We start from the raw sequence: 24,522 nt of genomic DNA, 5'->3' as shown, positions 1-24,522 counted from the left end.
TCACCTTGGCCAACTTAGCTCTATGGAAAGAAATCTTCTTCCTTCTACTCCATGACCCTATTTGTGACATGGGCCGCACTCTTTTCTTCAGCCTCTCCTGGATATCCTAGTCTTCCTTTGGTTGTTTATCCTGTCAAAGCTCTTCTGGCACATTCTTATTTCTGCCCTGTAGTCTAGGTGCCTCTACTTGCCATTTCACACTCATTGGTTCACTCAACTTACAAATGTATTGAGTGCCAACCATGGCAGGCGCTGCACCAGGGGCAAGGGATACAGGACTCAGAGGATCCATGACCCCTGGGAGCTTCCCTTCTAATGATGGAGTTAGATGAATCAGCAAGGATTCTTGTGATGAGGACTTTGAAAGAAACAAACAAGGGGTTGAGATGAAGAACAATGTTGGGGGATAAGGGCTACTTGTGTCAAGTCAGGGGAAGAACTCTCCAAGGAAATAAGGCTTGCATCAAAATTTGAAGCATGAAAAGGGGCATGGGAGGAACCACAGAGAAAAGGGAAGCAGCATTCTAAAGAGAGGGAGCAGCATATATACAAAGGCTCTGAATGTAATACCCACAAAGAAGCGAACAAATGCTAGTGAGAATGGGGTGGGCAGGTAGGCAGGGTCAGCCCACAGCAGGACTAGTTAGGCTATAATATGGATTTTGTTGATGAAGCAATTACAATTCTTTGAAGTGTTTTGAACTGGAGCCAGCTCTATCCTTTTGTTCATTTGCTTAATTTTCTTCATGTCAGTCTCTATTTTGTGAGAAAACTGCAAGTGTATGACAGACGATGCTTGGGTTCTTCACCCAGAACAAGGTCTGTGGACCCTACTTGCACAATATCGCTCAGATTCATTCACTCCTCTCCATCTCCATCTCCACTGCTACCTCCTCAGTCTTGGTCAACAATATCTTACATGGATTTGGCAACAGCAACCCAGCAGTCTCAACACAACACATCTCCTCCAATCCACTTACCCCACTGAAGCCAGAACGATCATTTCCAAATGCCAGGTTGGGGTTTGTGACTTCCCTTTTTGAAAACGTTAAATGGCTGCCTATTGCCTTTAGAGTAACGTTCAGAAGAATAACAGCCTTTAGAATGCGGTTCCAGAGCCCTGCATGATCTATTCTTAGTCTTATCTTTGCCCCTCTCCCTTTACCCCCACACTCCTTCCCCTCCTTGTGGGCTAACTCCCAGTGATCCTCAGGTCTCTGATTAAATATCACATGCACAGGGAGCCCCTTTCTTCCTGGATTAGGTTATGCGCCCTTCCTTCTTCTGTTTTACCTTCACAGCACCTTATATTACTGTCTGATACTTATCATAACTGTTCTGCATTTAAGCTTATTTGTTTGTTTGTTTAATGTCTGTGATCTTCCCCCAGTCCTCCCCGAGTCCCCATCCACTCTAAGCTCCATGAATACTGAGACCTTGTCAATTCTGTTTACTCTTGCAACCTCAGAAGGGAACACAGCACTGGCATACAGCAAGATATTCAGCATAATTGCTGAATAATACATGAATGGAGCTATGTTCCTGAAGAAGTCTGGTGTTCTTCAATAGTAATAATAATAGGAAGAGTGGCTAACTCTCTGATAACATGTACCATACAAGGCACTTTTTAAAGGAATTTTATATAAACAAGCTCATTAATGCTCACAGCAAACCCATGAGGTAGGCTCTAGCATCTCCATTTCACAGATGAGGCACAGAGAGGTTAAGTGACATACCCAAGGTCATACAATAAAGGTCAGAGCCAACACTTGAACCCAGAGCACTCCATGCTATTGATCACTATTGCTATACTGTTCTTAAAACAAAATATTTTTTTCCTCTCTCTAGTCCAGGAGGAAAAAAATTAACATGTAGATTATTCTCAGTGTTTCTTTTAAAGACAAGTTCAATTTTAAAGGACTTAATGATTTTGTTTTTAAGTATCTGCAATGTTGTTAACTTCTACCTGGTATAATAACCAACTCAGGAGAAACGAGCATACATATTCCAAAGTACTCCCACCCCAGCTCTTTTTTCTCTGCTTGTAAACATCTTTTCGATTAGAAACCACAACTTATCCTTTGCTTAAATAATTCCTTGTTCCTGGGGAAATGGGGAGGTAGAGGTAGAGGGAACCATCCTAGTTATCAGGATACTAAAAACAAGCGAAAATGGAGCAATTAAAACTCCCAAAGCCTCCTGGTCTACATTGCAGAGCAAAACCGGAATGATAAAGTAGTGTACCTACACTGCCTGTTTTATAACTCTGGACTTTTCAAGGAGGTATTCCGAGATTCTTGCCCCCATCACAGCTCCGGTTGGTGTAAACATCATTTCCAGGTACTTTCCAAAACGGCTGGAGTTGTCATTGATGGCAGTGCATGCATTTCCAAAGCCCTCCACCAGGGAGTTGACCTGCAGAATCTTCTCTCTCAAGGTCTGATTATTGGCCTGTGCCGAACACAGAACAGTTACGAGGAGACTCCAGAAACATTAATCTAGCAAATTTGCCAGGCACCCCTCCCTGCCCACAGAATTCACATTATCCTTTTGGGAAGAACTCCATTTGGGGAAATTAGCATTAACCGCTGGCATTGTTGTCTCAGATGAGCAACTCCCCACTGCACAGGCTCAGAGGAGGCCAGATTAGGTCATCAGTTTTTATGTCCACCCACACTTCACTTAGAATCCTTGACAGATAAAATGCCAAAACCGCTTAGAAAAAATTTTAAATAGAGAGATCCCATAATTCTTTTTCATCATCCATTATAATATTCATAAGCCTCATCTGTAATAAATATTTCTTAAATTCTTTCTTAGTTTCATAATACACTGATTCTGAGTACAAGTAACTGGTAGACCATTTTAAAAATCATTCCTTCAATGTCCATTTCGCCAAGCTGAACATTTTCATTTCTCTCAACTTTTGCTCAAAGATTTCTATTTTCCAATTCTTGTATCACCTTAGTGGCTCTCTGTGATGCTGTTCCAAATGTTTAGCCATTTTTACTACTTAATGGCTAAATGTTTCTATTACACTAAAAACATAAAAAATTTTAATTATCAATAATCTAGTATATTCGTGCTGGCGTTATTTTCCTCACTACATGAAAGAAAGATGGCAGGCTGACAAGAGGCCTAGCTGTCCGGAGGCAAGCATAAATAAAAATAAAAATGGAATTTTTTATGTAACCCCCCAAAAACCCCCAGTATTTCCATCATCTGTAAAATCTGCAACTACTCTGCAGAAACTTCTAGCCACAATACATAAAGCAGGAGTCCATACCTTTCCCAAGAAAGTCAAATGCTGAACAATCAGGTGGGCGCTTTCTGTCTTCCCAGAGCCACTTTCTCCGCTGATGACAATGCACTGACACAGAAAATGCAGTGTCAGTGAAGAATTCGTAGCACAGTAAACACCCTGTGTGTTCAGCTATGATTTTCATATAACATCCACCACTGTACACCCTCATTTTTCGCTCAGCAACATATCTTAGGAATTTTTCCTTTTTAGTACATCAAGCGCTTCTTCAGCCTTTTCATAGTTGCCTGTTGTTCCACTGCATAGATGTACCATAATCTGTGTAACCAGTCCCATATGGATGGACACGTGAGTTTTTTTACCTTTTGTTATTACAAACACTGTTACAATGAATAACTCTATATATAGGTCATTCACTGTATTTATGTGTAATTTCGTTTGTTGAATAAATTCCTAGAAATGGGGTTGTTGCATCAAAAGGTAAAAACATTTGTATATTTGGTAGACAGTACCAAACTGCTTTCCTAAGGACTGTAGCAACACATGAAAGTGTCTGTTCTCCTACACCGAATAGAGTATGTTGAATTTTTGCCAATCTGATAGGCAAAAACTGATACCTCGATGTAGTTGTAGTTTGCATTTTTTTAAATTATGAGTGAGGCTAGGCATCTTTTCATATGTTTATGGCCATGTTTTCTTTTTTTGTGTGCGAGTCCATATCCTTTGCCTATTTGTGTGTGTGTGTGTGTGTGTGTGTGTGTGTGTGTGTTGTTGATCTTTTTATCATTCGTTTCTAGGAGCTCTTATGTATAAAGGAGACTGGTGATTACAGTGTAATAAAAACAAGCATATTTGGTCATTGTCTTGGGTTCCTGGCACAGAACTTCTAAAAACCCTTGGAATTTCTTAAATGATTGGAGTAACAGGAACATCTTTTGTTATTCACAAACAAGTCCCTTTCAACCAAACTTAACTGCTGACCAAGTGGTTCAAGGGGGGGGACCAAGATAGTTTCAGGATGGAGGCTGGTCACCAGAAAGACCAAACACATGATTAGAGGGAACTTTCAGCCCCACCATCCCAACTTCTGGGGAGACAGAGGAGCTAGAGACTGATTGAGTCATGCAAACTCTTAAACAACAAGATTCAGAGAGCTTCTGGTATGAACACGCTGAGGTGCAGGGAGAGGGCCATGCCCAGGGGAGGCATGGAAGTTTTGTACCACCCCTCCTCCCTGTATCTTGCCCTCTGCATCTCTTCCATTTGGCTGTTCCTGAACTGTATCCTTTATAACAAACCAGTAAATATAAGTAAAGAGTTTTCCTGAGTTTTGTGAGTCGTTCTAGTGAATTATCAAACCTGAAGGGGGTTGTGGGAATCCCTGAATTTGTAGTCAGCCAGGCAGAAGTGAGGGTAACTAGGGCATCCCATTTGCAGCTGACATCTGAAGTGGGGACAGTCTTGTGGGACTGAGCCCTGACCCTGTGAGGTCTGTGTTCACTCCCGATAGTGTCAGAATTGAATGAGATTGAATTGCTGGACATCCAGTTGGTGATGAAGAATTGGGAAATTGGTTGGTGTTGGAAAAGACAGAATATTTGTTGTCAGAAATGGTGTCAGAAAAATGACAACATGGTAGGGCATCTTCTTAACTTGAGAAACACATATATCTCTCTCCATTTACTTGTTCTCTATGAGATCTATGGCTAGTTCACAAGCCTCTGGGAAAGGTAAGAATTTAGAGAAGCCAAGTGTCTAACCTATAGTGAATCCACGTGCATCATTTTGTAACTTGCACTGTTATAATTTCAACTATTCCTGAACAAACCCAAAGCAGGGGCTTCACAGATCTCAGGAAATATACACATAATAATTCTCTCATAAAATTTCCTCACCAAGTCACGCTATTTCCATTTCAAACAGAATAAAGACACAAAGGAAAACATACATATTGAAAGTAAAGGAAGAGTCAAATGTTGGATATACCACCACTGTGAGTTGGGGGTCCAGAAAGTTAAAACATAATGGGTTAGCTTTGTGTTTAACTAGCATTGAGTATAAGATTTTTTTAGTCTTTACCCAATCTATCACGATTTCTCAGCAGCTAAACATGTGGTGCATGACCACTGTCAACCTATGAGCAGTATTTCATAGAAAAAGGGCTGGACCATGAAAATGTTGAGACCTTAATAGGAAGGAATTTAATCTGTAATTCTACATACTGTTTTTATTACAATCATTGCCATGTAACCAGATTTGTGTTAGCTCTATTTCTCATATTCATATTAGAAATATCCTTATTACATTTTATCAGGGAAAATGAGTGCTCTTGATGGGAAAGTTTCACATTTCTTGAAAAGGGCTTTTGCATTCTCCTGCTACTCTGGCTTTATCGCTGTTCCTGTTCCACTGAACTACTATTTCATTTCCTATTTCTTTGAGTTAGCACCAGCAACCAGAAGGGAAGGTTTTCAGGAAGGCTTAAGAGCTGCAGAGGAAGACAGAATTCATCCTACTGTGTGACTTGGTAGGAAAGGAAGGTGAGTTCTTACCTGGTCTTTGCTAAAGGTAACCATGCATTGGTAAGCAGCATCTGCTGATGCAAATATGTGGGGGGGATTTGAGGCACGTTTTACCCCATGATAAAGTCTGGAAAACTGAAGGAAAAAAATAATTAATTTAAAGGGCCCTTCTAAATCCTCCACTGGAACTCAAAGCTGTTGCCCATGAAGCCAAGGCTTCGTCACTTAGGAGAATTGTCACATCAGGAAGGCCGTAGAGCACAGGCTCTAGGGTCTACAGCCCTGAGTTCAAATCCCAGTTCTTCACTTACTAGCTTCATGAACTCATGCAAGGGGGTGAACTTCACTATGTTAAGTCGTCTTGTGTGCCAAATAGGCTTAATAATAAATAGCACTTGTGTTACAGGGTTGTGAGAAGTAAACAAGGTAACCCAGTGCCTGGCATGTAGTAAGCACTCAATGAATATTAGCTGTCTTTGTTACATCTTGCTTTAAAAAAATGATCCCCCAAAATGTAAGAATTCCATCTGTGTTGCATTATTACCTGCCGTTTTGGGTCTATAACCCTCAGGTGGCATACTTTTATTTTCACGTTTTCCTTCTTTTCATTTCCCCTTGTGATTTTTAATTTCCTATTAAGAAGCGACATGCTCTTGAAGCACCTTACCTGTGGAGAGTATATGCTTAGATTCTGGAAAGGGTTCAAGGCAATTAAGATGTCTCCAACATATGTGTAAATCAGCAAGTCGACGTAACGCTTCTGCAACTGATGAATAATTGTATCCTAAGAATAGGATAAATGGCATTGAGAGTAAACATTATTTTCAACCAAGGGAGAGAGTCTAAAAACAAACAAACTTATTCTTACAAGAATATTTTCCTCTAAAAGATACAAGTGGTCAATTTAAATCATATAGGGACCTTAATGCTCTTAAATGCAGGTATTTGCCTTGAAAGAAGAAAAAAATAGGAATGTGCTGAAAGAATTAGGCCTACTTGGGACTTGCTAAAAGACACTGAATATCCAGCACAGGTTTTATCTGTTATTATGAAAAACTTATCTCAACCAATGAAAATGTTCTATTAGAATTTGATTTAGTAGGTCATTCCTGTTGATAAAATACAGATAAAAATAGCAACTTCATTTCTCAAATCGTTGCACTTAAAATTTATGTGGTGAGAATATAGAGCTGGACACTTTTATATTACACTTTAGTGATTCATGCATTTCATTTAAGGGTCCCCAGAGTTAGAATCACGAGAAGCAGGGCCAGTGCAATTAACAGCTCTATTAAACATGCATATTTTAAATGGGGATTATCACAGTTTTCAAATTTAGAATTCAAGCTATATTTACTTCACTATTTCCCTAAATGAAGCTCCTCTTTATGAAGAACAAACAACTACCTTAATTTAAGGGTTAAGTTGCACTTTTCTTTAAACAGGAAATCATTTTCACCTGATACAATACATTTAGGTCTATAATGTAAAGGACTTTATTGGAAAAACCTAAATCCTTTTCTCTTCATCATTTAGGACATTTTGGGGAATATAAAAGAACATAACACAGGATGTCACAGCAACCAAATGCTCTCTGAGCTTCACCAAGGCTATACAGACAAATTTTCAAGCGATTTAGGAGAATATGGTCTACAACAGAAAGGTCAGACCATTCACATGAAACAAATGTCATCAGTGAGAATTGTCTACTAAAAATTTAGTACCTCATCCAGAACCTCTAGATTGACCAAATCATCCTCAAGGCAGTATTTTTCAGCATCCTCCACATGATAGGGTCTTCTGGTATGCATCCTTTCACGTCTAGAATTTTATCCAGAGAACATTAGCACTAAGACAGTAAATAATGTAGCAAAAGTAGGCAATGAGAATGACTCATGTAGTCTTATCACATGACATGTTCAGGGACTTCAGAAAAATGGACAGGTAGATCAAGTCCAGTTCAGGTCCCTAAGCTCTCTGTCACTGCAGGGCTCCCAGAGATATGGTGAGCTTCAGGGCTCAAGCCTTTTTTTCTACCACATTCAGAAGCATTACCAAATGGGTGCATCTAATGCTTCTACATGCTTATGCTTTTCTTAAATGCCAATCACAGCCCTTCCACACATTCTGTTCAGTGTCAGGCATATAGTTCTCACTGAGTACTTACCTTGAAGTCTCCTCATGCTATCCACCAGTACCACCCCCAACTTACTGAGAAATTTTTAAAACTACAGAAAACTGCAGAGAATAATACATCAAATATGAATAAATCAATAAATGCTTACATTTTATCTTATTTGTACCCCACTTCCCTTTCCTGAGAAAGCACTATTTGGTGGGTATCTTTTCAGTCTATTTTTAAATAGTGATCATATACATGTATGTACCCATGAATATATATATATATATATATATATATATATATATATATGCCAGTATTTCAAGCATTTTAGTCACTCACTTTAATTACTGGGTAATATTACATCATATAAATAAATATGTGCTAGTTTATTTACCCATCCTTATGTTGATCAACATTTAAGCTGATTCCATTTTTCTGCTATTAGAAACAAAGCAATATCTTCATGTGCATCCCCTTGTGTATATATGTGAGGTTTTTTCTTGAGGAGTGTTGTTCACTAGGCATTTAAAATACTTGACTGGCAATCAATACCAGTCCCCTTTGGCATACTAAAATATAGTCTTTTTAAATATAAAATTAATCCAAGGTCAAAGTAAGCCTTCCCACAACTCCCTTCATAAACTTATCACTATTCATTGTGGTGTAGGAAAAGCACTGGCCTAGAAGTTAAGAGCTCTGGGTCCTAATTTAAGGGTTGTGAGTAATGTGATGTGGGCCACTCAACAAATCCCTTAACAGCATGTCAATTTCCTGCATCTATAAATAGAATCGCTCATCACTGCTCTATCTCACAGGTGGCTGTGAGAGCAAGTCTAGTCATAGACATAAAAACGCAAAAGGGTTGAAAAAATGTATCAAGTACTATTTTTATGTCCTTGTCAAAATTTAGAATCAACCATTTGCACAACTCCATATACTCAGAATGACATTAACTAAACAAAATCACATGTGAAATGTCCCCCCAGGTAATATAAATTCATCAGCAGAGAAGTATCATTGCATGGGTCTCCCCTAACACCTTATAGACCCATCATCATCATAGTTTTAAAATATACAGATCTACCTTGCCAGGTCCCAGACAGAAGCTGGCTTTACTAAACATTTTGCTGTGTCAGGTAGGAGTCATGGCATCCTGATGTTCACTCTATCCCTTGCTACACACGTTTCACAAAAGTAGGTAAAAAGAAAGAATCATACTCAATAGCTCTGTATATTGAGTCTTGAGTTTATAACACCAGGGAAATGGGCAATGAAAACATTGAATTTTTTCTTAATGCCTATTACATTAAATGCTATTTCTCAATTCTCATCACTGAGAGATTTGAACAAGGGGTATTTGAAGCATGGTATTAGTCATCTGCAGTGCTAGAATCAGTTTTGCTATTAAATTCATTTAATGGTCCAAAGTAGATGAAGTTTAATTTTGCTTAATAAAATCAAATTTATAACATAAGCATTTTTTTATTAAACAGATTGGCTTATTCAACTGTGTTCTAACATATTAGCAAGGCTAAAGAGAAATCAGATTGGTTTGAAATACAGATTTTTACTAAAATTCAGAGCTGCTGCCTGCGTCTACCTAACCACTTTGCTAAATAAAACAGCAGGAGATGCATATATATATATATATATATATGGCCAAATCCTCTTCACATAAAACCTAAGCATTTTTCTCCTGATGTTTATCATAAAGCAAAATAATGCAACACATTTTTAATAAATCATTGAATTTTCATATTAAATTCAGCTAGTTTATCTCCTTCCTAAACTTATATCTTGCAACTGTATGAAATAAGCCATGTTAGAGTTTATTTCACACATCTTTTGACAAAGAAATCGGGAATTAAAAAAATCATCCACGGGGCAGCCGGTTAGCTTCGGTGGTTAGACAGCAGGCTCATAGCACCAAGGTTGCTGGTTCAATCCCCACATGGGCCAAGGAGCTGTGCCCTCCACAACTAGATTGAAGACAACGACTTAACTTGGAGCTGATGGGTCCTGGAAAAACACACTGTTCCTCAACAAAAATAATATTTTAAAAAATCATCCACAGCTCTGGTTCCAGTCAGGATGGAATAAGCAGTCTCTTCCCTGCCTCCTCACTAAGTACCTGGGACAGAATGCATGGGAATCTGAGAATAAATGGTAACAGGCAGATTGGGGTAATCAGAATTCAAAACCAGAATTCAAGATACCACCGAATTAATGGTGAGTTTCCCAGGGATTTATTTTTATTTTATTTTATTTTTTCCCCAGTGACTCCTGACTTGGACTTAAAGGCAGCCTGAACTGCACACAGGGATGTGATGCTTCATGCTGGATGACATTTTTACAGCCAACTAAAACTGGAAGCCCTGACGAAACCTCGTTTGCAATATCACAAATGAATAAACTCTAGCCGAAAGTTGTGGCTTTCGGTATGAACATGTACAAAACAATATCACCAGGGTCGACATGGTTATCTTCTGAGCCCTGCTGCAGATTGCCTGTATGCCAATCTGTCTACCTCACAGATTTAGCCTCCAGGAGTCATGCAGATGCTGCCTGCACATCGGAGCTTGATTCTCACAAAAATCCCCAATAATATTTTATAAACAACAAGCAACTTTTAAAAGGTTTTACCTGCTGTTATTAGCAGTGTATGACCTCCTCCCCAGCAATCAAATTCCTTGGAAGTATTTGCTCCCAAAATTGAAGGTGGTAATATACAAGTTAATGTAGATGCAAGATATTTCCACTCTGATAAACACCACTTCATTTTTCTCAGCCAGTGAAAAAAATTATCTGCTAGCCCTATCTCTGCCTTCCCCAACGGATATTTTTCTGAAACTGCTGCCTGCTTCATTTTCCCATTTTGGCTATGGGATTTGGAGGGTCTATCAAAGAGAAAAAAATTATTTATTCCAATTTTTATGCTTTTATTTACATTATCCTAGACTACATATACTTATAAAAAGTGTTATGTTGTTTAATACTTGTCTATTTTAGTTTAAATTAATCAAAACAAATTTGGTTTAAAATTTTTACAGTTTTCTTGAGTTACATGGTTTGTTGTCACTAGCTACTACCAACTTAAATTTCCTTTAAATTTACATGCTCCATCTAGTGCCTTACTTGAGAATAGCATCTATTATCAATTATTGTTGAAGTCCTTGTTTAATGTGAAAACTACAGATTTCTGACAAAAGGTACTTGACTGAATATTCCAAAGTTTAGAGGAATGGAGAGAAAGATGAATGGATAAACAGCAAGAGGCATTCTATTAAATCAAGAGTATAGGGTAAGGTATTATAGTTTTAATGACTCAAAACATTTTCAAATTCTAGCAAAAGTCCATATTGCTTTTTGCTAGATTTCCTATTTGTTTTTATGAGACTCTAAGTATGTTGTTTGCCAAGCCCGGCTTCCCAGACAAATGGAGTTTGGGTGGGGGTTAAAGCTTAGAGAGGAAGAAACTCAAAGCTTGGTTTGGGCTGGTTCCTGGAGCTTGGGGCTGGTGTGGTGGGGGGGGATGGTGGTGTGTAGGATTGACCTTAGGCCTCAGGGATCAGGAAAAGGAGCATCCAGCATCTGAGTCCCTGGCTCAGGTACAGCAGGAATGAGGGCAAGGCTCAAACATCAAGTCCAAGGAAATGAGTGGAGAGAAACAACTGGAGCCAAATAGTAGGTGACACAGAGTCAGGGGCAGAAGCTGGGAGTTCCCCAAAAGACAACAGTGAGCACAGATGAGGTAGAGACTGAGAGGGACATTTTGAAATGTCTTAAGCCCACCCCATGAGTGGGAAAGGAACTGTAGAGGTCACCAAACTGGTTTAGACACTGGGGTAACTGTTTTCATGGAACAAATTCCTGAAGTGCTGCGGCCTTCACTAATCTCTATACCTGCATTATGGCTAAAACCATTTCTGTGTAAGTGCTCCTTAATATCTCATCAATGGGCATGCAGACTTCTTGGCTTGAGCTGTTGGTCCTATGCATGATACTGACGAATATTATGTATGACAAGGAGAAAACTCTGAGATGCCTTAATTAAATTTCAGCAGGCCGGAGGGTAGAAGGAAGAGACAAAAGACATTAATAAGTTAAGAACCGCAGGGTAAAACCAACTAAAACTGATAACGTTCCTGAATGTATGTTGAAACTTCGAATTAACCTCCAGGTGGCTATTTCCACAATTATCTAGAGAGAATACACCAAGCGCCACTGCATCCTGCTTATCTTGCATGAACTTTCTGGACTGCTGCCCACAACCAATCCTAAAAAGCAAACTCTCCTTCCTTACAGACTATGCACCTATCTCAGAAGTAGCCCTGCTTCACCTTCTCCCACCCCCTTCATCTATAGCCAATATAAATCCTTTTAAAACAACTTATATATTTCTTCCCCAAACTCATGCATAAAAGACCTCGTCAACTCCAGGATGGCGGACATGTTGCCTTCTCCATCTAGTCCTGCTGATGGTGGTTTACGCTGCATGCCCCAGGACCTGGTCCTTTTTCTGGCTAGTGATAAACCCTTTTGTTTCACAAAAGCTTTCGACCATGAAAGTTTTTTGTTTATCATATATTTTGTCCAAAAGTGACTCCTTAATCCCTTAACCTCTTCTTGTCTGTCAACTATGCTTGTGGAAGCAGTGACTTCCATGTAGGTAGGTCAAAACAGGGCTGCACGACCTTCGTGTAGGTGTGGCAGAATACATTCCCTCCTTTACCCCCAGCTATGATAAAAAACAAAGTACTAGATTCTGCTACCTCTGTTCCTCCACACAGGATCAGAGCCCTCTTCTCCATCTAAGAGTGGAACTGGAAGGAGTTAAGAATGACTAATACAGATTCCAGATACAAAAGGAAGTAAAATCTGTTGGGGGGTGTGGGGTGGGGGGGTGAGAAAAAAAAAGGTAGAGAAGGAGTAAGGGAGAGTGTCCAGGCTTAAAGGTAGCAGTCCTCAAGACTCCAAGACAAAGGCTTCTGTGGCCATGGACAGAGCTCAGGGACAAGTTGACAAGTTATATAGATTAGTGGTGATTCCATATAGTAAGGAAAATGTTATTCAAAATTGGGAATAGAGTACTATTAGCACAACAAAGTCAGTGATGTTGAATATTTCTTCCAAATCATTATTTCCATTTCAGCATACCCCTTGATAACAGAGTTGATGAAACTTTTTATTTAACTGTAATAATATTATCATGGACTTAGAGTTCAAAAACAATAGCAGACCATATAGATGTGACACAATTCTACTGAGTCAAATATAGATGAAAATAACTATCTAGATAACTTTAACTACATGAGCTCTATTTTGGCCTGGAACTTAAGCTTATATCTATCAAACAAACATCACAATATATAGAATAAAAAAACAGAAGAATTATTTGGGTGGAAATCAGTATAGTATCTCACTGTTTTTTTCATCTAAGCATGGTTTTGGCCAGAATTCCACTAAATTGTCATCTTATCATCCAGCTTATTAGACAGTATTTGATATACCTACTTTCTCTAGGCAGCAAGAATCAATGACACCAGCAGAAATTTACATATGAATGTTTTCTCAGTTACAGACAAATATAGATATAGATAGCAGATACTAATCACAATAGGGTGTGAACTTATTTCTTGTCTGTTAGGAGGACAGAAAGATATTTAACCTATGTGTCAAGTATCTTCAGCACTTGATGAAGTAATCATTATGAAGTCATTCATTTACACAGGGGCTCACTAACCCACCAGTGTATTAATATGGTGTGTGTCTATGCGCGCATGTGCACACATGCATGGATGTTTGCAGGTAAAAGAGGAAGTGAGTGAGCAAGGCTTACTGGGAAAAGCTTTGCAGTTAAACAGCAAGAAATCTGTTTTTAAAGGTCACTGTTGCAGGTTAAAAAGAAATCAGAAAAGCTGAGGTTATTGTTTTAACCAGCCTCAAGCAAATTACAAGGGTAGACTCAAAATCCATTCAACAGAGCAGAAAACAATCAGCAACTTAATTCTTCTAAGAAGTAATACTTAGAGCAGACCCTTGACATTTAAGGGTTTAACACTTGCGGTTTCAGCTAGTCCCCACGTCACCTATACAGGAATGACATGCTGGATCGTGTGATTTTACCACGGCTTGCAGTTGAGTACATGATGGGAGGCTGGAGAGCAGGAGGGAGTCACCTTCCCTGCCTTTACTCTCATTCCAGACAGTATTTTTGCTCTTCTCCCATTAACTTGTGAAGTGATAAAAAAAAAAGCATGTTTTCATGTCTAATTCTCTGAACTGTAGTGGTGACAAGACATATCAGATGATATCGATGAATTCAGGGATTTGCAAAACTGGTTTGGGGAAAAAGTCCTTTTCAAGGTCAAGGAAATGGGAACTGATAGAAAGGAAATGGCCAAATTGCTTAAAAGCATCTCTGACAGGTGAAGCAAACATGAAGCCCCAAACTATTGTTCACCAAATTTTAGGGCTGTTTTATTTCCTTTGAAAGAGTAGACCTTGGATTCATAGCCTCTCTACTACACCTGCATCAAAGACCGTATCTCCCCATGTATAAGACACACCCTTTTCCGAAAAATTTTGGGTCTAAAAACTGGGTGCGTCTTATACAGTGGTTGTAGATTTTTTGCTTGCATTTCCCGCAAGTGATGAGGAGTTGTATGAATTTTATGATGAATAAAACTTGAGTTCAATAACTTTATGGAATACATGTTTTTTCAAATTTCGGGCCCCAAAATTAAGGTGTATCTTATACATGGGAGTGTCTTATACATGGGGAAATATGGTATATGCTATGGTAAAATTATAAATTACTGCAAAAACAAAGTCTAATGCATTCACTCATACACTATAATGAGCATCAGAAAATAGTATCGGGCCAGCTGAGTGGCGCGTTGGTTAGGAGTTGGCTTGGGTTGCCAGCTCTCAGCAGCAGGGCCCCTGTTCAGATCCCACATGAGAGCCAGTGACACTGTGCCCTCTACAGCTAAGATGTGAACAACAGCTTGACCTGGAGCTGGGCTGCCATGAGTCACTGGAAATGGTGTAGGCTGCAGTGGGGCTGGCTGGCAGCTGCCAAGAGCCACCGTGAGCAGCTGTCCAATGGCCGGCAACCAATCTGCCTCACCCGGGAAGAGAGCAATGATAATACCAACATGGGCCAGTGAAGCAACGTCCTCAACAACTAGACTGAAGAACAAAAGGACAGCAACTTGTTTGTTCCCCTCCCCCCGATTCCCCAGCACTGTTCTCCTCCTCTAATTCCCCAATAAAATCTTAAAAAAGAAAAGAAAATGGTATCAGATCTCAAATAGTACAATGCTGCTTCTCCACAGATGCCTCCTATATATAATGTGAAATGGAACCGGATCACAGCCTGGCTTTCCGTAAAGGCTGCACCACTCAGACGAGCTAGAATGCTTACACGCAGGAGAAGCGAGATGGGGTCGCACCGCCCAAGCCCTTCTTCAAGCACATTGCAGCTTCTGTGCTATTGTGAACAACAGATGAGTCCTAGCCTATTCTTGAATACTCGTTTATCTCCTCATCATAACTGAAATGGCCCACTTCCCCATCATGCTCTCTAGCCCTGGCTCCACCTTCCATCCTCTCACTGTGAGGGGACAGTGCAAGGGAGCATTCTCTCTGCTCCCCTCTGCCTTTCTCCATTGTTATTTTCCCTAACCAATCTCTCCCTACTGAAAAATTCACATCACCCTCTTAGATCATCTCACCAGCATTTTTCCTTTCTCTGTACCCCTTCCCCTGATATTGGTCTTTGGTTTTCCCATCCCCCACTAATCACTTTAATTCTTCTCACATTCTGACCTCAGGGTTACTCTACTTGTGAACTCTTTAAAAGTGTTTATTTTTATTCTACTGAAGTTTGTCCACACGTTCAGCTATAACTAGTTCCCAATTATTTCTCAGAAGTTCCCAAGGTCTCAGTTCTACAATCCCTTTTCTCACCAACCTATCACTGAATCTGCTCTTTGTCTTCATTGTAACTGCCAGCCTCCTGACCCTGACCCAGTGTCAAAATCAATAAGCCCCTTCTGGCTTCATGTTCTTCCATCCTCCAAAAGACCCTGAGGACACTTTCCTACTCACCTTGATTCCTTTGCCCCCTTGCCCACCCATCATGTCCATCTGAGCCAATCTTAAGCCTGAAGAAGACCACAGTATCTGATTTCTCTACCCCTACTCCTTGTGAATAAAAATTGCTAAAGTTGATAAATGGAAAAGGTGGTAGTGGTGATGGCACACTTTTTGAGAAGATCTAGTGTCAAATGCTCTCCTGAATGCTCTACATGCCTTACCTTACTGATCAACTTCACTCCAGGGGAATGCTCTTTAGTTAAGCTCCACCCGGGTTTTCTGTGCTATTGAGCAATCATCGTTTCCATCTTTAATGAACCCTTTAGCTTCTTCTTCATAGTGGTGGTTTCAAAGACTTAACACTTCCCTGGAGTCTAGAGCCCACTCCCAACAGAGACCACCTTACCTAGTTTTTTTTGAAAGATAAAGGCCATTCAAAATGAGTTTCATCGTAGTACCTCCTCTGCCCCCTGCTACCCATCCCCTACTCCTCAAATTTTCTGAGTGTTTTCATCTAACTTTTCTGTCTTTCCCAACTTAGAGGTTCTTTCTAAAGTCAATCTTCCCTTCAGGCCCTTGATCCCTTCCTCCCTCTTGCTTCCTCTATTATTTCCTCTCTCTTTTTTTTTCACTGTCTCCCTCTATGTAAGACAATTCCCTTCACCTGTCCAAGTTTTCCCTGCCCTTTAAGAACCTGACTTCTTCCCTATAGCTTCCTCAAACTATCAACTTCTCTCTCCCCTAGGGAAATTACTAAAGTGTACAGAACATTTCCTGCCTTTGGAAGAGCAGTAACAGTTTTCCCTGTAAGCTACAGGTCTCATTTCTCTGCATTAGCTTAAAACTAAACAAGTCTCTTCCGGTGGGGAGCCCCGAACTGTCTGGACCATTGAAGAACTCTACTTTGGGCAGAAAGCTGGAAGCTTTGTGTATTATCTGGAGGTACATAACATTACATTTGACAGGATGTGAAGAGGAAGCAAAGCCTTTTTACTGGCCTCTGTCTCTTCATGTCTTGCAGTTTCTATTTGACTGTAGTCTGAGCCAGAGCAGGGAGGCAGCCCAACGTGGGTACACCCGTGACACTTCTTTCTTTCCCTAATCTCTCTCATCCAATCCACCACTAAATCTTGACAATACCATTATCTTAATATCTTCTGTTATTTACAATTGCCACAATCTGCTCCCTGGCTCCAGCCTTGTCTAGCCCCATCCCATTCCCTATACTGCAATCAGAGCAACTTTCCTGGAATAGATTCTTGCTTGAATCCCTTCAGTGGCTCCTGAGTGCCTAAGGAACAAATCCAAGCTCCTTAGCCCATCATGACCTGGTCTCTGCCTGCCTTGTTTTCCCCACCCCCACGCCATCCCATGCCAAGCTCCAGCCATGCCAACTAATTGTTCACCAGATCCCCTAAGCTCTCTTCAGCCTCTGTGTCTTTGCCGTTTGCTCACTGCTCATTCTTGCCTTCTACCGGGAATAACCCCCTTCCCCGACTATCTTCCGGACAGTTCAGAGATCATCTTCTTACCAGTTCCAGGGCTCTTCCCTTCCCAGGTGCTCTGGAGGTACCCCAGGCATCCTTCTACTCAGGTACTTTTCATGCAGAGCTGTTCTCATCTGATTCTTGTCTGTTTCACACACTAGACTATTAGCTTTTTATCAGGAACTGTATCTGACTTGCCTTTGTAGTTCCCCGGTTCAGCAGAGGGCCTGACACATACACATATATAAATGTTTCTTGAATGAATAAATGAATAAATTAGATTTTAAATGAGAGACAAAATTTCATATTTGTAATATTTAGTACCTCAGTACTGTTTATTTTCATGATGTCGTTTGGTAAGCAAATAGAGATGAATTTGCACAGATTAAGGCCAAGAGGCAGAATTTGCACAGATTAAGGCCAAAAGAAATGAAAGATTTTGAATGAAAAAGACCATGTATACTATTGTAATACTATTGCTAACATTGACTGAGGGTTAACTCTATTATCAATGCTGTTCTAAGTATATATCTATATCTATATCTATATATAGATATATAGATATAGATATAGATATATAGATATATACATATATATTATGCATTAACTCAACCCTCAAAATTATCCCCATTTTATAGATGACAAAACTTCAAAACAGAAAATTTTAATAACTTGTCCATAAGTGGCTGAGCTGGAATTCAAACCTGGCAGAGCCAGTGGTTTTAACAACCAAGTTGTACAACCTGCTGTGTGACCATAATTGGCCAGAAAAGCAAGTTATATGTTTGCCTCACTCATCTATGCACTTACATCAGTTTTTCTTTGTTTTTTTTTTCCACCTTAACTTGGAAAGTCACAACTTTACATATATTGAATTACCAGCATCAAACGATACTTGAGAATGTTTCCAGATAGGTTTAAAAAACACCTATGTAGCCAACTCCTTGACAAGTTGCTAAAAGGAAGTATTAATGTATGATAGGTAGCAAGTGGTGTCAATACATGAATTGTGTTCCCTTTAGAATTAATTTTCATACCTCCTAAGAAAGCGGCTATTTAAAGTTTTGATACCTATGTGTGAGGTTGCATTTTGTTAAGTGACTTTTCAAAGAAACACAAACTGAAGGTTACAAAGGCCCTGTGAGAAGCCATGCCACCAAATGAGGCTTCTGACACCATCAAAGGAGTTAACAAAGGTAAAGAGAAATCAGAGAAAGGAGGTGAGAGAGCCTGGAGGCTGATTTTCTAAGGAGAAAAGCCTTTAAATTGAGACCATACATCTAGATAGGCAAAGTCAGGCGAAAGTGAAGAGCAGAAGAACTTTGCAAACTAAGTCTCAGAAATCATTCTGCGGCAAATTTCAGAACAGAGAGGCAGGGAGGAGACGGACACCTGGCTGACTTAGGGTATTTAAATGCTGAGTTTGTTCTTTTACTTGGTTTATATTTTATTTTATTTCATCTTTCATTTTTTGTGGTGGTGCTGTGGTGTGCGTGTGTGCGCACATGTGTGCATGTGTGTGTGTGTGTGTGTGTGTGTGTGTGTGTGTGTGTAGGTGGGCAGTAGAGAGGCAATGGCTGATGTATAGGAATAAAAGCAGGGGAAGAAAAGGGATTTCAGTTCCCCTGAGCTTAAACACAAATTCTACTGCTTCAAAAAGGCACTAAGTCACAAGAATTTCTGTGTGTTTCTCTCTCTACCCCATAGGCAAGCCATAGAAACGGAGATGGCAGTGGAAAAGGGGAAGAGTAGGAAAAAAATCTGTTTTGAGCTATCCAAAAGAGCCTGGTGGTGGTGGGAAAATCAGCAAGATATAGTCACCTTGAAAATATGCCTCCAGCTTAAAGAGTTCTGATGTTTTTTGATTTGTAAACAGTTTTCTGCAGAATACATGAATATTTCTAGACCTCGTGACTTGTGATATTTTATCTTCCTCACTTCCAGTCTTTTGAATGTTCTTTTAATAATAATGAATTAGAGTTTATCCGCATCGTGGCCAGTTTTATAAAAACCAAACAATTGCTGAGCTGGGGAAGCAGCTTTATTTGCATTTAATTTTTTTTAAAGAGAAATTCTGCCACCCTCTGGCCAGAAACCAAAGATCTATTTCTGAGACCACCATAGAATACTGCTTTAAGCAATTGCTCTTGAAAATAAACATTTACTTTTTAAAATCTACCCTGTAAAATAAAAAAGGACGGAGAAGAATCACTGTTGCTTTAGATAACATACACAATACTGGGGGTGGGGGGAGAATCATTTTAAAATACTAAATTGCCTCCGAGAATTTTTTTAACTAAAGAAGACAGCCTCAGAGCACATTAAAGAAAAAGTCTTCAGCATTTAACTTGTAATCTTTCCAAAATCACTTTACAGCCTACGTTTCTGTTCTGTTCTATAACAGCCAAGTAAAGATTTCTCACACAATCTCAGCTGTGAATGCTCTCATACATTTACTTTACGGTGTTTTTTTTTAAATCCACATTTATATTAAATATAAATATATGTGTTGTATATATGTGTTGATTTTCAGTAAACACAAGGGCAGAGTGAGATTTCAGCTACAGTGGAGGAGAAATTAACCCTAAGAGCATAAATGGGCAGCTTATTTCTGAAGCTCTAATGCTGTCATCCACTGGGCATGAAGTACTTACTATCATGTAAATGAAACTCTCAGAAATGCAGGGACGTGATAATTACCAGTCATAATGCTGGGCAAAGCAAAACACATGACATGCTGTTTTTATAACTAACCAGAGAAAGGAAGCTGGAAGATGCTGAGTACCATACCTGGTTTTAACCACAGGGTTTAGATGCTTCTGGTCTTGGAGGATCTTGGCCAGCTGTTTTTGCAGAAACAAAACCTTTCCGTGGGCTCCTTGAATAAATGGGTGGTCGAGGAGCTGTGTGACGGAAGGCCGCTTTTCAAAATCCTTAATCAGACACCTGTTCACGAAAATCAACAAACAATCCAAAGTACAACGTTAGACACCTGGCTCCTCGATGAAGATGGGAGAAAGGAGAAAAAGCTCATTTATAAACCCCAATCACTAACCTAACATAGCTCTTTATTCATAGGTACCAGAACACAGAAAAAAATTAATTCTCTACCCGTTGAATTAGTTAAAACATCAGAAATCTATTTTGGTTGGTTTTAAGTACCTATTGAAAGCACAATTTGATTTGAAGTACTCAAAACACTGAGAAAATAGACTGGTCAGGCAGAATTTTCATTCAAACAGAAATGTTTACAATGGAGAAAAGCTGATTATCTACCTCATTTTTGAAGCATATAAAATTACATAATATCACTTAAATGTAATATAAAAGTCCACTATTTGGTGATGGGGAAAAGACATTTAGGAGTTTGCAAGGAAAGAAACTAATCATAAAGAAGCCTGCCTACACACAGAAGGTTCAACTCCTTGATTTCTAACGTCTTCTGAAAAACCAGAAAAGCCTCAGAACAGGAAGTGACTACGATATACTTCAGATAAATTGGAATGGAATTATGCAAACAGGGAACAAAAAGTCCATTCAAAATGATAGAAATTGGGTTGCAGTTAATTGATTAAAACTGCACTGTTGTAACCACTTTCTGTTTCAGATTCAATGCCCTTTTCAAAGAAAACAATGGTTTAGTACATTTTGCTGTATGTTCTGTGTTATTAAAGACAATTTCTGACACAAGGAAATTTCTCCTGGAATCGAATCTGATGAATACTCCTCCAATTACCACCGCAGTTCCCTTCTGATTAGCTGTCCTTGACAGGAGAAAGAAATTTCAACACACACCCTTTTAAGCTATCTGTCTGTAGCTCACAGAGGTGGCTTACGATAAATACTGGATGTTATTCTGCCCACTCACTCGATGAAGTAAACGCTTCCAGTTTTCCCAGCAGTGGCATACCGACAATATCTAAAGCATAACATATTTTAAACAATGAAAGGCACTGACAAATTGTAGAAAGTTAAGCCTCACCTTGAGCATCTTTTTAAAACATTTAAGCAGAGTTTCTCAAACAATCTTCAACTGGTGGATTTCCAAAAGAGACTTTACCCTTCGTGGTTTACACGTCAAACCACTTTCACATCCCACATACCCTTTAGTCCTGAAAAGGTTTTCGGTAAATTTCCCAGTGACTCCATTTTAGAATTGATTCAGGGGATTTTTCTATCTATTGGAACTGGAGCTTTCGGCTAGAAACGCTGAAAGAACCTAGGTTATCTCCATTCTGCTTCCTGCACGACTATAAATACTATCTCTGCCTTGCCATGGGGAGAAATCAATCATTTGACTTTAATAGGTTCAGGGGCCTTTTGTATAATCTATTATTTTTCCTACCCAAAATAAAAAATCAGTGCACACGCTTAAAACATACCATGTTCAAGTCTTTACTCCAGTGATCTTTCCTAGATTCCATGTATATTCATCGGTATATGTACATGTGACTACGAAAGGAAAATAGTTGCTAATGTTTCCCTAAGCACCTGGAAAAACAGGAGCTTCTTGGGAGTAATAAGGTCAGTAATACAGGTGAATGGCCCCATCCTTCTATCTTGAGGAATTATGTACAAAACTGCTCAAATGATAACAGCCTGAGTCCTCCGAGAGTTCCTAGATGGACATGTTACTTTGCACACTCCTCAGAGCCTCATGGGGAGTCAGACTGAAGTCCAGGAAACTCTGTGTCTCACAGCTAAGCCTGCCCAGTGCTCTGGGGCAGGTCATGTCACATCTGTCTCTCATCACCAAATATACATACCTCCTGTACCCTAGCATAGTCCCAAACACGGAGAGAGTTCTTAATAGGTTTCTCCACCTAATATTTCCCTCTTTTTTTTTTTTTCTTTCTTCCTGCATTAGCTGTTGAAGTTTCATCTGACTGCCTGTCGGCACTCTTGAAAAAGCAAGCAAAGAACAAGAGCACAAGGGCAACCCTCAACTGCCGGTTGAATAGTGCCAATATTTCAAATGAGTAAACTCAGGGGGCTGAGACTAAAGGTGGGAGGTGTGATAATTAATAGAAAACTCATAGCATGTGAATGGAAAGTGGGTTGGAGCTGCCTCTACCTTCCTTCCCAGGATAGGTGCCTTAGGACAGTGTTCTAGGTGAGGCCTAAAAACAAGGTCCTTCTGGTATTCATAAATAAATCTCCTTAGGTAGGGTTTGAGAGAGGCCAGAAAACCCATACTCCAGCCTTATGAAAAATATGCCTCTACTGGAGTCTGGGGATGCAATTCAAGGTGCTATATCTTGGTTCGTAAATTTAACATCCAGTGGGAGAGCAAGGTTACCAACAAGGGTGCAAGATTGTTTGCTATTTTGGATAGGATCTCTCTCTATATCACAGAGGGGGTAAGAGAAATGAGAACTAAATAATGAAGTGAGATAATCAGACAAGGAAGAAACTAACATGTGGATCTGTTGTCTCTTGAAGATCCCAAAAATGAAGATGATAGGCATTCACCTCCCTGGAAGATTTGTTAGGTCTCTCAGTAAGACCAAAGTAGGCTGTATGCCATGCCACTGGATCAGCAAAACCAAAACGGAGTGTATATGGGAAGAATGCTAAGCAGAATTGTGACACATCCAACTAACTGCACTGGAGGATTTTAGAAGGGCACGAAGACCTTGAGGGTATAGCCTTATTCTAAAACCTTCTTGCATACTTTTTTCTCATGGGGAGCAAACAGCCAGACTGAAATGAAATTATTATTCTACTGAAAAATAAAGGACGGTTCTACCTTGGGAGCAGATATGGCTAAAAATCATGCATGACTAGAGACAGGTCATTGTAATTGTATCATCTCATTGGTTCAGCAAACATTTATTACACAGCCAGAATTAGCTAAAATAAATTAATTCACAAAAACTCATGACCCTTTTCCTCAAGGATCTACAATCTAATTGGAAAGATGGAAGAGAATTGGAAGAGAAACATAGGCAGTAACAGAAGCCAGCGATTGCTTATATATTTAGAATAAGAAATAATCACCCCAAAGCATAGGGTTTGGGAGCTAAAAGATGGAGATTTTCTACTCTAACTCCTATTTTATGAGGTGAGGAAGTTAAGGTCAAGGCCAATTCCCTACCTCCAATGGTAGACTCTTTCCTATTCTGCAATGTGTTGATAAAAATGGCACAGATGCAACATGCAGAACAATACGGCGGGGAGGGGATGTCTCCAGTCAGGGAAGACTAGTGAAGCAGGTGAGAATTGAGCTAGGTTTGGGGGAAGTTTGGGAACTAAACTGAACTCAATTGGTGGAGAAGAGGTGGAATTTCAAGGCTGGCACGCTGGATCAGCAATGCAAGAAGGCCTGATGTGTAGCCAGGAATTCGGGAGGCCACCAGACCATGCACCCCCACTTCCCAAGCTGCCTCCTTTGATTACCTAACAACTCTAGTCTCTTTACCAGGTTTAACCAGGGCACACTCTATTGCTTAAGTCTTTGCAATTTGGTGTCCCAAACTCATACTGTCATTTTTGTCAGGTTGTCATTTTTGTCTAATTCTCCTTCCAGGCAGGGATTCAGTGGATTAAGATAGAATTCACTGCCCAGGTCTATAAGAACTCATGATAGCTTCCATGTTCTTTTTGGAAGCATGATAAAAATCCTCTAACCTGATTTGAAGAACAAACATGGAAAACTAAGGAAGTTATATGCTTATTCATTTCAGGATTTCTTATTAATCCAGAAATGGCAAATTCCAGATTCCGAATATTTTCCCCCAGCTGGGGATTGATAAGTTTTTACAAGAGAATGCATAAAATGTTGATCTCTGTATGGGAAACGGGGGCCAGCCAGTGTGAGGCGAGTTGTATAAAACACTAGATATGTAAGACCTTCCACTGAAAAAATGAAACTAGCATTCTGGTCCAAAAGGTTTGGGAAACATTGGTGATTCTTTATTTTTTTAATTTTTTTTAAAGATTTTTATTGGGGAATTGGGGGGATGGGAACAGTGCTGGGGAATTGGGGGAAGGGGAACAGACAAGTTGCTGTCCTTTTGTTCTTCA

The 24,522-nt window shown here is 39.7% G+C and overlaps 1 protein-coding gene across 1 annotated transcript in view; it reads right to left on the bottom strand.

Moving 5' to 3' along the window:
* MYO3B (myosin IIIB) overlaps nucleotides 1–24,522 on the bottom strand; it is a 443,683-nt gene that overhangs the window by 245,695 nt on the left and 173,466 nt on the right. Inside the window, exons 9-14 of the mRNA XM_019656795.1 lie at nucleotides 20,287–20,442; nucleotides 7,509–7,605; nucleotides 6,452–6,568; nucleotides 5,815–5,919; nucleotides 3,287–3,370; nucleotides 2,249–2,451 (exon numbers count right to left, since the gene is read on the bottom strand). Coding sequence (XP_019512340.1) covers nucleotides 2,249–2,451; nucleotides 3,287–3,370; nucleotides 5,815–5,919; nucleotides 6,452–6,568; nucleotides 7,509–7,605; nucleotides 20,287–20,442 — 762 coding nt within the window. The remainder of the gene's footprint in view (nucleotides 1–2,248; nucleotides 2,452–3,286; nucleotides 3,371–5,814; nucleotides 5,920–6,451; nucleotides 6,569–7,508; nucleotides 7,606–20,286; nucleotides 20,443–24,522) is intronic.

This window comes from Hipposideros armiger, unplaced genomic scaffold, assembly GCF_001890085.2.
Source record: "Hipposideros armiger isolate ML-2016 unplaced genomic scaffold, ASM189008v1 scaffold_266, whole genome shotgun sequence".
Taxonomy (NCBI): domain Eukaryota; kingdom Metazoa; phylum Chordata; class Mammalia; order Chiroptera; family Hipposideridae; genus Hipposideros; species Hipposideros armiger.
This window is presented reverse-complemented; position numbering and strand designations above follow the sequence as displayed.